The following is a 16,142-nucleotide window of genomic DNA, read 5'->3' as shown; positions in this document are numbered from 1 at the left end:
CACTTGTATTTTTTTCTTTTCTTTAACTTATATTTGTTCGCAGTATTGTTTCACTTAGTTTTTCTTATCTGAAGTCTAGTTTGTTTCTGTTTATTTAAGTTTATTTGTTTTTTTTTTTTTACACCTAGTTTAGTTTCAGTTAACTAGAATAACTTTGAACTTGACTTGAAATTAAAAATCTGGATATAATGTAATAATAATAAAGTTATATTAACTTGTTAATATAGTCTAATATTGTTATTTAATAAGACAAGTCAAGTTATTATTGATCCCACACTGGAAAAATGCACTTATTACAGCAGCTCAAGAATCAAAAGTATTCAATGTTAGGGATTTAAAAAGTTGTGATATCGATATATTGGCCAATATTCTTTATTTATCTGTATAAAGCCCAAATTTAAAACAAGTCACTGAAAAACTCAACTTTCACAGGTATTTTGTAAACAATTATAAACAACTATGATTAAAAAACACACAAACAAAAAAACTTGAGTAAAGAAAATTGATTAAATACACATAAAATGTTGTCTATGAAACTAAAATAAATAAATAAATAAAAACAATCAACATTATTTTCAATAATAACAATAATATTGGTGACCAATAAATCTGTCTGGCATTGATATACACCTTTCATTTATACAGTGTGGATAATTACACAGGACAATCACATAATTGTGCACATGTTGTAATACACGCAGTGTCATTTCGCTATGAAAAAAGAAATCAGCATGATATATTTTTCTTAGCATAGCAGTCGTGGAATTATATACTGTTTATGTTCTTAGAGAGCTTTTTCCACAGCAGCCATTTTGACATGAAATAGTGGGGTACACAGAGGTGTGACCAATGATACCATAATTAAGGTCCTGTTCCATTCAGGTCAAACAGAGTCTGGGTGCTGCTATTGCACATGTTGGCACACTGGAAATACTCTGCTACACTAAATGTAATGCAACCTTAATTGGTATCATTGGAAAAGGTCTATTATCGATGTTTTGACCTCGTTGAATTAGAAGTGATATTCTTCCAAAAAAAGAAAACACATTTTCAGTAATTTAAACACATGCGATACAGTGGGCCTGACAGATCACACCACAAAAAATGAGGTTCTCCTGCCCTCCTCTGGCTACACTGAAAACAGTTTTTTACACACACATTACATCATGGTTCCAGATTATTTCCACTAATAGGAAATATTAGGTCATGCTGACTGGCACCAATCAAAAACTCAGAGAGAACCCTCTGTTGTTTTACTGAAACCCAGTGAGGTGGCGATGACACCATGAATGATTCATTTAGTGGGCTGAGGACGTGGCTTCACACCATATGTTATACATTTATTATAAGCAGACTTAAAGGGGAGAGAAAATGCCAGGAGCGTGTACACATTGTCTGTAACCAACTTGTACTTGCAACAATTAAAAATATATATATTTTATTGGCTATAGCTATTAACATGAATAAGATTAATAGCCTTAATACTGACCTTGATTTTTTGGGACTGTGGGACAGATGATTATAATATAAAGGTTTTATTTGAGTAAGTCATTAGGCCACATACATACTGTAGATGCTGTGTGGAGCAAATCTGAAGCATTTTTGTTATTCCAGTGGTTTTTGGAGAGAGCTGGCTGACTAAAGCACTGGCCTATAGTAATGCAATGACAAAGAATAGCCTACCATGCACTGCCTGGACTATAATCATTTTCCCTGTGTGATTTGGTAAAGCTGCTATGGGCTGCAGGACGCACGGGGGAGATCATTTAGCAGCAGCTAGATTAAAATACTTGGCGAAGGTTGATTTAAGGAATTTAAGCCCTGACCCTTTTTTTTCGTCAGGAACGAGCGCCGTTACGTCGGAAGAGCAGCACGACTATTGCCGGGGTATTGCAGCGAGTTTATTAGACAGAACCCCCCCCCAATATTAATCTGCTCGATATCGATAATAATAACGCGAGAGTTTGCAAGTTGCTTCAAGACTGTAGTTGCAACTGTCAAAGGTGGAGTGGATACGCGCATGACCTAACACACATTACTGTAATACTGTACACGGCCGCCGCCGAGATAATATCCGTATAAAAAACCGAAATAATCCAGAGGTAAGGAGCCGAGGAGTGTACCAAAACCGACCGAGATTTAGCGTTTCTGCTCATTTTCCTTCGCTTCGTTTCTTTTTACTCTAACCAACTGTCTCGCAGCCGTCGAAATTACTGCACTAAACATATTTTTGTGCCTCCCTTCAGCTCCCAGCCAGCGCAAGGATTTTTTTTTTTTACTCCTCCTTCGTAATAAAGTCGCCATTTTGCTTCACTGCCTATATAAACCATCCCGTATTCTAATATTTTTCCTCAAGGAGTCGCGGACCTACCTATCTTTCCTGGCTATTTCTGATATTTCTGGAGTGTTTAACGAGAAGGTTGAAGAAGAAGTGCCTCGTGGTGTACATATTAATGCAGGAAAGGAGAGGAGGGGGGCAAGGCAATTGGAAACTGGGAATATTAAGGTGAAAGTATCCGGGATTTCTTTTCATGCACAGACGAGATTGTAATTTCTCCCCTTTTTTTTTGTTCCACCTCGTCGTCTTCGTCTGCAGAGTGGTGGTGGTGGTGGGGGGGGAACCGGACGACGGTGACGACTGTCCGCTTCCTTTCAGGCCCCCCAACCTAACGAGCCCAGTCTGACCGGTCCTTGACGCACAGCAGGTGTGATTGCCATGTAACATAACATTGGTGGAAAAACGCCCACTTTAGGTGCCTGTCTCCTCCTGACCCCCTCCTCCCCTCACGTGGGTGACCCGGGGCCACCCGGCCCCTGGTGCTGGGTGACTGCCCGACAGTTCAGGTAGGTGTGGCCGAAAGTGTAGCACTCTCTTTTTTTTTTCTTCTTCTTCTTCTTAACCACATAAATAAGCTACTCTGTAACCTTGTTGTAGTTGACACACACACACACACACACACACCGCATGGCAGTGTGCCACGTGTGGAGCTAAAATACTTATTTCCAGGTTGGTTTGTCAGCAGATTGTGTGAGGAGATGTGTGTGGGTGTCACCACCACCAGGTTTTGTTGTGTCTAGCTAAATGTATGGTAATGTAGGGCTTGTCATTTACTTGTAGAATTAATCTTGTATGAAAACACCAGCTGCAATGTTGTTTTTTATTTTTTTTTAAACTGTATAAATGCCAGAACAAAGCTTAAAAAGTGTTACATCCTAAAGAATATTACAGGAATGCCCATTCAATAACACAGGAAATAAAAGTGCCTCGTGTACAAAAAGTATAGAGGTCACTGTTGAAACTCAGCATTAAATATTACAAGCACGCGCTTTCTTTAAAGGAGATTAGAGTGACTTTAAAGTGACTTCACTCCAAAATCAAAAATACATATTTTTCCTCTTACCTGTAGTGCTTTTTATCCATCTAGATTGTTTTGGTGTGAGTTATTAAGTTTTTGAGATACCCTTCTCTATAGGGCTGAGATGCTGCCATAATACTTGGGTGCCGATGCAACATCTGTTGCGATTCTTAAGTCTTGTGAATCTACAAGTCTTGTATTTTGATGTTACAATTTATTGTGATTGTTTTGCTTGCTTTTTCAACACTAGACCATGGGAAAAAGTTGAATTGTATGCTTCTAGAGACATTGTGCCATGAGTCCTCTTTTCAAAAACGATCCACATAAAATGTCACTCAGTCTTTGAAATTTATTTCAGCAGTATAGTTTCCATACCACATGTAAAATACTTTTTTGAAGTAAACTGTGATATTTAGCTGCACCTGCTAATCAAGCTAGTACTATAACACAAAATAAGAATAATGAATTATATACCTAGTTTGATAATATATTTACTTAGTACCTAGAAGTAAACCCATTGAGAATTTTGAGTTTTGACCTTTTGAGGTTGCTGTACCTGGTCAGTGTTGAATGTTGAAGCCAGAGTAGTAGATCGAGTTATTAGATAGCGATGAGTTTGTTTTCACAGGCCATAGGAAACATGAGCCTCCAAGTGTGAACACCCATGTTGTTTTATGTTAAGCATGTGAAGTGAAAGGGATCTATTGTTAAGATAATATTACTGGAATCACGAGGGTGACCAGATGTCCTGAAAAAGTCAGGACAGTCCTGAATTACAATCAATTGTCCCGAATCTTAATAGAGACTATGAACAACACGTAAATCTGAGATAATGCCATGATCAAATCGCTTATGTAGGCTTAAATTCCTGCTTTTAGTTATTTATAATGTCCTGTTTTTTGTAAAATATTTAAGAGTATTACTGATGGGTTTTCACTTGCCCATTGCAGCAGTTAGGCTCATCATAAATAATAGATTCTTGATGTCATTCAACCTGTTTTAAACAAGATGATGGAGCATGTAGCCGCCTTTGTGGGAGGAATTTGTGATAAAAAATCCCCCAAAAATGTGTCTGTAAAATCCTACAGCTTAATGACAATCTTACCTGCTGGAAAGACATTTAACATGTGCCTGTGCATAACAGTTCAAGCATCTTGTAAACACAGCCAGGTCACTTTGTATCCTCAGAATCTTCTGATCTTCATAATACTAATAAAAACTTATCAGACTCACAGTGTGATGTTACTCTAAATTATTCTGTAGATTTAAATTTTTTAGACATAACACACTCACCGGACTCCTGTCCTGAATTTCACCCATTCTCACCTGGTCACCTTAGCGATCACACTGCTAATTTCTCTACAGCAGTGTCTCTTTTCAGAAATCATAACCCAGTTTCTCAAGATAACCTACAGATTGTGTTGTGCGCATTTTCATGTGGGAACTATTTTCTTTCCACCGAACATCACACTCCAACCAAAGCTAGCTAGCTGGCTCGGTGGTGCTAATGTTAAGCTACTGTCTCTAGGCTGTCACGAACTCCTCCTTCAGTAGATGCACGCTTTTTTCTCCATGGTGATACTGTTGGTGAGTGTAGGAGGGGTTTGAATCTCTTGGAACCTCACGTTTGATTCGATTCTGATTCAGAGTGCCATGATGTGATTTTAAAATAATTATTGATGCATCAATTTTTTTATTTCTCTATATGTTTTATTTTTTATTTTTTGCGTGACTGCTTGCTACTTTTGAAACACAACCAAATAAGTTTAGTTAGACACAACTTACATACAGTGTGGTCTCTTTTCCCTTCAACGTCACTGACACCAAAATGCTTCCTTATGCTAGCTTTTAAGCCAGTTGGCTTGTAATTATCTGCAGGTGCTCATCTTCAGCTATCCTTATGAAAACTAAAGAAGTAGCCTAGCTTGGAACGTAAACACGACACACATGTTATGTTCATTATGTTTCAGTTGTGAGGAACATGCAGCATGGTCTTAGAAAACTGTTGGAGGTTATCATTATGTTGAGAATTGGAGTCAGAATCAGAAATATCTTTATTGTCATTATACTCAGGTACAATGACAGTACGAATGGCTTCTCTCAGTGCATTAGCAAAATATGAACATAAAAATATAAAAAAAAATACATAAAACATAAAGCAGAGACAAGTAATAGCAGCTCTTCTGCATCGATCCCTAATCTTTCAAGAGAGAATTGCTACGCATCTACAAATCGATTTCTTTCTTCCATCCCAAGGTGAAGTTTGGTAGAAAGAAAATAGTTCCAACATGAAACTTTTAACAAAAAGGTATGTGAATTATTTTGAGTAACCAGGTCATGACTCCTGAAAAGAGACATTGCTGTTGAGTTGTTCAAATGTATTTTTATGTCATCCAGTTCCATTATATTTGGGAGAAGGCAGACATCTCTACAGCTGACATCTCAAAAAATTGACAACCCACAGCAAAACAAACTAGATGGTTAAATAGCACTGCAAGTAAGAAGAAAACTATGTATTTTTGATTTTGGAGTGGACTGTCAGTTTTTTTAGCACTGATAATTCAGCAGTCTGTCTCACTGTCTTAATCTCTCTAACCACATCTGTTTATTTTAAGTAGTTAATGCTGGTCTGTAGTTCTCTTCACACATCAGACAGGAACAGGAAGGTGCCTAGTGTCAGTGTGTGCAATATTTCTGCAGCGTGCACCGTGCAGTGAGCTCACTGTGCCTTTTAAAGTCAAATTTATTAACTACTTATAACAAACTGTGAGCACATTATCCCTGTGATGGATGAGCCATCAACGCCCAATGTAAAGTGAATAGCATGGCGTGTAAACAGACACTGAGTGACCCCCACTGGGTGACCCTTTGTGTGCTGTTGTAATTCATTAGAAGAGTGACATGAATGTGTACTAAGAGAAAGCATGTTGGATCGTAATCAGTCCCACTTAACATAATTAGCGATTGTCAGCCTTCATCCATTAGGCTGTCCCATGCTGGGGACCGAGGGTTCAGCACACAGAGGCCCAAAACTGATATTTAGGCTTACTATTGATGATGATGGTGGCATGACATTTATAATAGATTGGTGGACTGTGCTGTAAAATCTATATAGTAGTCAACAAATGAGGATTAGCCTGCATGTAAAGGGTGATCTTTATCACCACCAAAATTAGCACACATATGCAGGTTTTTTAAACAACAACCCACTATAGCTAGGCACTATAGCTCCTTTCCTGTTGCCAGTCTGTTTTTTTTTTTTTTCTGATAGAGAAAGGCACTTTTATGTTGGCTCTTAGTACTTTCGTAGCTTCTAACTGAATCTCTGAATCTGAAGTTTAGTTTCTGTCCTGCGTTTTTGTTTGTACTTTCAGGTATCTGCTTTATTTTGCTGTTTCCTTTTTTCTTGACATGACTAATAGGGGAAACAATTTTTTAAAGTGGTCTAGTATTGATGAAGAGCACTGCAGCCGGCAGAAGCCAAACTAAGTAATCCTTATAGTGCTTGCTTTTGCCACTGACAGGCTCAGGATGTCTGAAATGTCTGTCTTTTTATACATTACACTTTTTTTCCCCCAAAAACGGTAATTTTATCATCATCATTATCTCCATTCAGATGTGACACTAAAACTATCTTGATTCATCTTTCCACTGTTCTAATAACCACCAACCCTGGTTTGGTCGTAATAAACCTTCAACTGACCATGTTAGATGTGAAAATATCAGGAGAGCAGTGACAGAGAAGCTTTACCAACCGAAACGTCTGTATTTGACGTCTTGGCTATGAGAGTCAACAATCAACTGTCTTTCTGGTGCATTTTCAAAGAGCTTGGTCAAATACTACCGATTCTACTTTTGAACAGAAAAGTTCTTACTTTTCAACAGAACAATCTATCTCTGTACTCTGTTGGGATTCTTCCCATAATGTTGCCAGACAGTTATAGTAGCAATCTGAGCCTGTAAGTGACAAAACAAGCACTTTTAGTGGACATACTTTGATAGTAACCTGACACGCCAGATGGTTTGTTACCCAGAACCATCTGGGAAGTCGTCCTTAGAAAGTGTTTGGAAAAGGGCAAAAAACACTCGGCAGGTGACTGGATGAACCATCTGTCTATCACGTCCAAAATAGGCTAACTTCAACCAATCAGATCAAACTCCTGTCAGAGCTGGTGAGGAGAGGAGCGAAAACATCTTTTCCATCAAGAAAAGCCTTCAGTGCTGTTCTTTGCTCTTCTTTCAACGAAGAAATACTCTTTGGTTCTGATATAACTGATGCTATCGCAATGTCTACACCAAACTCTTCAGGAGATGCCATTGTTTGTTAGAGACATGTCACTTCTGTGATTCTGACTGTCGTCTCACCTAAAGTCATGTCCATAGCTGCCAGTAGTCCCACCTAGAACTCTGACTCTGGCTGCAGAACTTTTGGTGCGGACACAGATGGGTAACTTAAAGCCTGGCAAGAGGGATTTTTATGTGATCTTGTGATGTCATAAATCCAGCTGGCTTGCAAGGTAATGTTGATGGTGCACAGTCACCCATAAGGATTACTTTGTAGCTTAGTCGTCTTTCTGCTAGCCGCAGCGCTCTCTCTTAAAACTGGACCAGTTTCAAAAATCGTGTCCTCCATTAGTCATTTAGACACAGAAACATGGGAAAATAGGGTCCAGATTGAAAAACACTGAAGTTAAAACAAAAAAAGAAACAAAAAACACCTTGCTGCTCACGTGCTTTGATGAAGAATGCATGACTTATTTTCAAAGTGAAGAAATAAAGCAGGACTGCTCAGGAAAAGTAGCTTTAGGTCCCCCGTCTCTCTGTTTGACTCACCTTTTGTTTAATGGGCAGAGCATGGAGTTAGTGTGTAAGTGAGAGTATTGATTTTGAAATGAAACATGGAAGGTCACACCCTCATTACCGCCACAGATGATGAGTGTGCCTCAACTCAGATAACCTTCAGTTCAATAGCACAAATGAAGAAAGTGCACTGTAGAACAAAGAGACGGCATCATCACAAGCTATTGATGCAGTGGACATTGCTAATAATGTTTTGACAAGCAATGGAACAGGATTAATGAGCGCCAGTCATAAAGCATCCAAATATTGCCTCTAGCTACATCTATATCTCCTGTGTGTTTATACCCCCTCCTTCTACCACTACAGGCATGGAGAGCCCAAGTGGCCCCAGGCTCGGGAAGCTGTCCTCGTCAGGGCTGCCAAGGGGTCGGACCCCCAAGCATGGACATCCCCAGGAGCCTGTCAGAACCACACCAGGCCCTGAAAACAACAACAAACACAGTGAGTGACGAGTTGCTACACTTGGTTCAACAGAAACAGTGTGTAACTTTAGATCTATGCAGTGTTAATTTCACAGTTTGTTTAAAATGTGGGAGCGAGAAGAGGTTTTGTTTGTGTGATCGAGGTTTGCTCCTGGACTGGTTCCAGTGTGAATTATACATATGTGGTGATGCAGTGTAAAGAATTTCGTTTGCATACCAAATTACATGCTAACATATGTGATGAATTGAATTGACCCTTTCTAAGTCCCGGGCCTGTGCTTCAATAACAGAACCTCGGCCGACTTTCTCCTGTCCTCTTTCCTTAGATATGCTATGTATTGTATATGTTGAAAAGAAAACCAAAGAAGATGGCTACAAGATTTTACCAGGGTACCTGTAAAAGCGACATATATATAGTTTTAATTTAGGTAATGTTTTACTTCACTTTTAGACTCAATTTTTAACTTTATTTAGGTATGCAAGTTATTCCTACTGGAAACTCAATAATACAATACACAATCATCAGAAAACACGGAGGTAAAAGCATAATAGCATAATAAACAATAAATAAATAATAATACATAAAAACATAATTATTCTATTGTGACACACGTTCAATCAATGTACATGGATGTTAGCATTGGCCTAAAATGGAGCCATTTCAAAGCTTACCTTGATTCCATGGTTGATGTTTCCATGTATTCAATAAAAGGCTGGCTAAAGTAGCTAATAATCACAAAATGCTAGCTAGCCAGCTAGCAAGCAAACGATATATAGTAGATCAGCTAGCTAGTTAGTTATCATTTTGATAACAGCAGCTGTCAGACGTAATGTTAATTTAAGATGTGGCAATATGGAACTAAACAGTAACAGCCCACTTTTTCAGTGACTCTGGTTTTGGAAGTGAATTGCCCTTTCATTCACTCAGTTGCTGTTTGAGAAAATTCTCATACAGTAAAGAGTTTTAAGCCTGGAACCAAGCCAACCAACTGCAAGATGAATCGTGACCATAAAACTATTGATTTTGAGCAACAAAAAGATTGGAAAACAGAAATAGAGGCAAACATACATCACTAAAACTAACACTAGTAACTAAAACTATTAATCATCCCATAAACCATTGCAAACTTCTTCTTAAATTTAACTTTTGCCATTACAGTGTTTATATTCTCAGTAACAGTGTTGTAATATGTTGTAGTTTGTTGTGTGTATATATAAATAAATATTCTCTGCAGCATAATAGGCTTGGGCAGTATAAAGATATTACGGTTTAGTAGTAGTAGTAGTTTAGTGTGCAGCTTTCATCATCAGCCAGACAAACATGGCTCCCATGAGAAGAAGAAACATGGTGTCCTGGTAATAAAGTCAGTACTAAAGTTACAGGACTAACCAGTTAAAAAGAAGAAAAATGCCTCTGCCTCTATTGTGGATTATTTGGATGCAGTCCAGATGATGATGGTAAGCTAACAAACATACAGCTGCTGGTGGAAGTGCCCATTCAGGGTGCAGTAACCAATTTTATGGTAACAGCGAGCTCTACCAATTAGGGACATCGCGATGACACAAGATTGATATCATACAGACAATATACAGACTACATCATTTGACAGTCTCTTAGCTCATGATAAGTCTACCTTGGATGGTTATGATCTCACTAATAGTCTAAATCCCATATTCAGAACATATTTTTTTTGTTCTCTTTTTAACATAACATTAAATGAGCCGTGCACAATGCTTATCTAAGTACAGGACCCAGAAAGGAAGAAGGTCGACCAAGGTTCCAGGAGGGGCGGGACGGGGAAAGGGTCAATAGTATTTTTGCACATTTGTTAATTCGACTGACTTTCCATTGGCTGGGCTTTTGGAATTCCAGGCTAGCTGCTCAGAACTTCAGTGTCGTTTCTCAATGATTTGATCAACATAAAACACATAAAACTGTCCCTGCTGCCTTTTTTTGAATGGGTGATATTTTTTACTTAAGAATCAATGGTCCCCCAGCCTCAATGTAATCCTACCCCTGCATCTCACCACAGAAGGGCCTGGAAACTACAACATTTTTCCTCTGACTGCCTTACAGTGAGAAAACCAAACAAACAAGTTGTGCCAAGCATTGACATGAGTGAAACCCCAAGCCATCTGGATGGAGATGGAAGATTTGGAAAGAGAGAGCCGGACTGGGGAATTATGTTTCAATCCAATAACCAGCAGATCATCATGACTTTGTTAATGGAGTCAGGCAGACTTGGAAATCTGGGGCTGTTCTAATATGACCCAGTTGTTTTGGTTGCTACAAAATAGCCTCTCATTCCCAGACACACACAGTACCCACACTAGACTAGGTGCTTCAATTTGTTTTCTTTCCGTGTTAATATTCAGCCCTGTAGGCTGGATTTGCATGCCTGTGTGGGTGCGTGCATGAGGCCGTTTGTGTGTGTGTCGCCGTGAACAGTAATACAGAGTTCATTTTGCAAGACAGAACAGAGAGTGCAGGACAGAATGGGACAGTTTATTCTCACAAAGTGGTAAAGCCATTTACTAAATTGTTTTAATTTTACGTCTTTATCTGCTTGTTCTTCTGATAGTTAGCAGTATAGCGCAAACTCACGGTCTGTTCTCCAGCTCCTCATTGTAAACAGGCGGGCGGCTGATGTGCTGTTGTTGCCCTTTAAGAATTTATTGTAGCAGAACACAGTGTGTTTGAATGACAGGTTTTTGTCTGCAGCCTCTCAGAGTTTTATGTTTTATAGATTTTTTTACTTTATCACTCAATAAACAAGATGTGTTCATAAATCAATCCACGCAAAGTCGGTAGTGAGTGAGTTTTGAGACTGAAAGCTATAATTGAGGGAAACACTTGGCTTAGGATCACTAATGAGTACCGTCGATGATTTTTGTGTGGGTGTGTGTTTAGATAATGCTATCACAGGTGGTGGCCAGGTCCTGGCCTATACGGGACTTTTTCTGGTAACTTTAGACTGCCTCTGCTTGCTTATTTCATTTTCTTTTTGCACAGTTGATCTGCTTTGACTCTCATTAAAGTAAAGCTTCTCAAAAACACTGGTACAGTAATTATATCAGTGCTTTTGATACTGTGAGTCTGTGCTAAGGAGTGTTTTTGTTAAGTCTGTTCTAAGGATGGCTTCCAGCACAATTTGATTGCACAAGATAAAAATCTACATTCCACTATGTTGTAGTTGAAAAATTGTGCTGTTTGGCTGGAAAGTTGCTCTTATCTGGACCATTACCAGGGGTTTCCCTAGCCTTTAGAGAGGCTTAGTTGGTAACATTGCCAGTGGACTGAATTTTGTGTGATTATGAGGTTTGAAGATTCTCTAAGAACATCCAGCAACCTTAAGGGGAAACACGAGACTACTGGAAAACACACAGAACCCTGTGCAGCAGTAGGAATTGATTTAGACACAAAGCAAGGCATAAGAAATGCATGAGGAATTTTACATTTTCATTTCAAAAAAGCACTCGATTACAGTGGCATTTGTTTTCCCTAACCACCGCACCGTAACTGGTATGTGTTATGATTCACTCAGATGTAGTTTAGGCAAAAGCTTGAAGGTATTCACGGGCTGTGATTGGACTTTCTGTAGTTCCTTCAGCAAAACACCAACAGCATCTACATCAAAATGCTTTACCTTTGCACACAACAGGCCCTCTCCTCAAATCTGGCCTCCTTAGGTTATTACTCATCAGTGACTGGCTTTAGCACGCTAAGGCTAATGATGAGGAGAAATGCTACAGTGCTAATCATAATGAGCCTCCTGCTCGCTTGTCTATCCCAGGGGAGCTGTGATCCTCAGTTTGGGGAAACAAAGGCATCAATATCTAAGGCTCCCTGTGGAGTTTTTTCAGTGCTCAGTCTATGCCCATTGTACACAGTGTACCCTTCACATAACCAGGTACCACAATATCTGCCCTCGTCCCGCTGGTCTTTTTTCATTTTTCATTCCAAGTCCATGGAAAGTTTGGACCGTTACGATGTAGAAGGTACAAAGCAGAATTATTTACTATAATACAACACAGCATTGTATAGCGAGATTAAGTTGTAGTTCCCTTTTCACTTCTCACAAAAAAACAAAATTAAGTACATACAGTAGGAAAAAAGACCTATTACACAGTATGTAGGTAAACTGGTAATCTTTGGAACCTGACACCCCTATAGTTTCAGAGTGCAATTCACTTTTACATCACTGTCATGAATTCAGGTTGTGCTGCGACCCCCCCTTACCCTCTCACGGACAGCTGTATACAAGCATTTGTTGACAAGCTGAAAGATTTGGATCTTGTAAAGATGACATCAATCTATGTGGTATCATTCACCTTAGCTGTATTTTGCAGTTGTGTTCAAGGATTTGTGTCCTTTGTGTTGAATGATAGTATAGATTTGATGGGAAGGATGGCGCTCATTTTGCATTATTTGGAATAGTATTTATAACTCATAAAAACATAAGACTAAGAAATGTGAATTGTGACACCATTCATTTCAGTCTTGACATAGTCTGATATCTGATGAGCGAATCACATCAGCATCGGACTCGGATTGGATCGGTCTGAACACTGTAAAACAGTTGCACAATGTTGCTTTAAACCTCTTTGTATTATCAGTTCTCATGTTGGCTGCAGCTCTTACATTGGTCGTCCTTGTCGGAAACTTTGCATGATGTAACAATGAAGAAATCCCGTCTGTCTGGGCTGTTTTTTTTAACTTGCGGTTTTCTGAAATCCCTCTATGCTTTTATACATGGAAACAAAGACTGCAAATTGGGTTTGTGTGCTTTCCTAGAGTGGTGTGGTTGAGCTGTCACCTTGCCACACCAGACAACTTGCAGGAAAGGATGTGGTCCTTGAGGGTGACTTGCTCTCTCTCTTTGTCTCTCTTCTTTTTCTCACTCTCACATTTTTTCTTATTAACATCTTATTAGGGCAATTTTTTTTCTCCCTCAGTGGTCTGAGCTGTTAAACAACCTACAGTGAAAGTATTTGGACAGAACTGACACTATTCTGCCAAATGCTTTAGGCAAGCCCTTTCTGCAAACATTAATGCAAGCATAAATGAGTCTAGGTGTGTGTGTGTGTGTGTGTGTGTGTGTGTGTGTGTGTGTGTGTGTGTGTGTGTGTGTGTGTGTGCATGCATGTGTGTGCATGGGACCATCCTCTGTCTTTGATGGAGAGTGGTGCAGTACCCTACCTGATCCCTGAACACAGTCTTACCACTGGGCACATTGTGTGCAAGGTGCGGTCTCTATCGGTATGTTAGTGAGCGATCAATTAAAGGAGACACTAGTTCTATCAACATATCAATCAGGCTTAGACTTCAGAACTCGCCTTAGGTGTGATGGTCTATGTTCTGCTATCATATACATCTACAAGGTTAAACCACAGGGCTCTGTATGAGGTCCACTTTTATTCACTACAAGCTGGGTCAAAACATGTCATATTCTAATTTCCGTTTTTAGTGCCGCTAACACTGTTATGTATTGCTGTGCACCGTTTAATACTTGCAAAATGCTTTTTTACACAACTTCAGCTGAAACTCATTTTGAATGCAGATAAGACGAAGCGTATGTTGTTTAGCAACTCCAGGAACAGGTCACAAGATATCTCTTTTGGTAGTCACTCTTGATAGAAAGTAGATAGAGGTTATCAAACACCTGAATATTTTGATTGATTACCGCCTCACTTTTAAAACACATTTGGTGCACCATGTGTTTAGGCTGAAACTGGGTTTTTAGTTTTGAAACAAGTTGTGTTTTACTTTTAAGGTAAAAGGCATCTTTTCTTTGCAACTTTTTTTTTTTTTTACCTGTGTTGAACTATGGTTGATCCTTTGTATATCCATGCCTCTGCTTGATGTTTCATATGGTTGATACAACTTACCATGCATCCTTGAGGTTCACTGCAAATTGAAAAGCTTTGACTCACCACTGGGACTTATATTCTAGGGTAAGATGGCCTGCTCTGGCTGCCCATAGGCCCTACATTGGTACAGCTTTATATATAAGGGCATTCTTTATCTGTTCCAAAACTACATATGTGTCCTTATCATGCAAAAAGTGCTGGACAATTTTCTTTGTGTTCTAAGGACCTCTTTATCCTCTCTGTCCCAAATGCCCAAAAAGAAATTGGAAAAAGGGCTTTTGGGTATTATGCACCCTTGGCCTGGAATACATTACAAAATAACTTGAATCTCAAAGAAGTAATCTTGCTAAATGCTTTATATCCAAAAAGAAAGAATTAGAAGCAAATTCCGCAGGATGTCAATGTTTTTAGCTTACCTGGTTGTGTAGCTGAATCTTAATGGAACTCCAGTAAAGGTTAAATAAAATGGGGAAGGTCTGCATAGATTTGTATGATTGTGGACGTGTGAATGTTAGATTAGCTAGTCTCTGTTTTTTTTTGTGTGTGTTTACATGCCTGTATCGTGTGTGTGTGCACAGGCATGTGTGTTCTCAGATGACAGTCCAGTCTGACTGCGGGACCTTCATTTCAGGCCCACAGACGCCATCTGCTGACCCTGCATATTTGCCTCAGCAGCAATCTCTCGCTCTTCCTCTCTTTCCACTGCTTTCTCACACTTCCTCTCGCTTGTTTGTTGTCCCATTCTCCACACATAACTGTCGCTCCTTTCTATTTTATCCTCCCTCAAACTCCTCATCTCTCCCTTGTCTCACTTATTAGGCAGTATTATCAGCCGCAGTGACTCACCAGGCGTCCAGCTTCGCTATCCCTGGTACCTTCCATTCCACCCTCTTCACCCTACTCCCACCCACTATCCCCATCCTCACCCTCCTCATGCCTCATATTGCTTATATTTTGTAGTTTCTCTTGCCTGCTGATGCTTTTGAGTCTCCCAATACCAAAAAAATGAGATCGATAAAGAGCTATAGATCGGAGAATGTTTGTTTTGGGATGAAATTGAATTCTGGTGCTTTTCTCAGCCTGATGCTGCATCTCGTTTCGAGGAGAGTCCTTTGTCATCTTTGTCACACCTTTATTTGGCACGCTTGAGGATGGCAGATGAGAGGGAGTACAGGGAAATGGGAGAGGAGAGAGAATGAGTTGGTGAGTCACTGTCCATAAGGAGGCCACTGCAAACAGTCTGGAGCAGGCATTGTCTGTCTGGCTCACATATAATGTATGTGCTGTTGCATAAACACATGCCATGTTTCTTGGCTGGTGGTAAATGCACTGTGGGTATACCACAACATAAATGACGAATTCCACCATGATATACAGTATATTTGTTCTGATTTTCTGTCCAGTCAGACTTTCATTTAAAGTGTGTTATTTTCACCTGTGAGCATCATCCCCCAGGAATTCACTGGTCACATACAGTATGTGACCAGTCATCCGTAGCTGTTGTGATTGGATGTCACTAAACACGCTATTGGCCATGGGCCAAATGGGCATCAGGCAATAGATTAGGTTTCCAATAATATGAAGCATGCAGCTGATGTGGAAGGCTGTAAAATCGATGCAGGTCTGAAAAGGC

At 39.5% G+C, this 16,142-nt stretch overlaps 1 protein-coding gene across 4 annotated transcripts in view; it reads left to right on the top strand.

The window, feature by feature from the left end:
• The first annotated feature begins 1,749 nt into the window (after nt 1-1,749).
• The window catches only part of znf512b (zinc finger protein 512B), a 47,489-nt gene continuing 33,096 nt past the window's right edge, over nt 1,750-16,142 (top strand). Inside the window, exons 1-2 of one of the 4 annotated variants that reach the window (XR_014770702.1) lie at nt 1,750-2,844; nt 8,523-8,657. Coding sequence is in view for 3 of the 4 variants with exons in the window: in XM_084720927.1 (XP_084577053.1) it covers nt 8,525-8,657 (133 nt within the window). In the remaining variant the exon portion in view is untranslated. The remainder of the gene's footprint in view (nt 2,845-8,522; nt 8,658-16,142) is intronic. The other 3 variants (XM_084720927.1, XM_084720926.1, XM_084720929.1) reach the window with 3 other exon arrangements.

This window comes from Lutjanus erythropterus, chromosome 6, assembly GCF_056507025.1.
Source record: "Lutjanus erythropterus isolate fLutEry1 chromosome 6, fLutEry1.hap2, whole genome shotgun sequence".
Taxonomy (NCBI): Eukaryota; Metazoa; Chordata; class Actinopteri; order Lutjaniformes; family Lutjanidae; genus Lutjanus; species Lutjanus erythropterus.
Note: the sequence above shows the minus strand (reverse complement) of the source record. Positions and strands in the feature narration are given on the sequence as shown.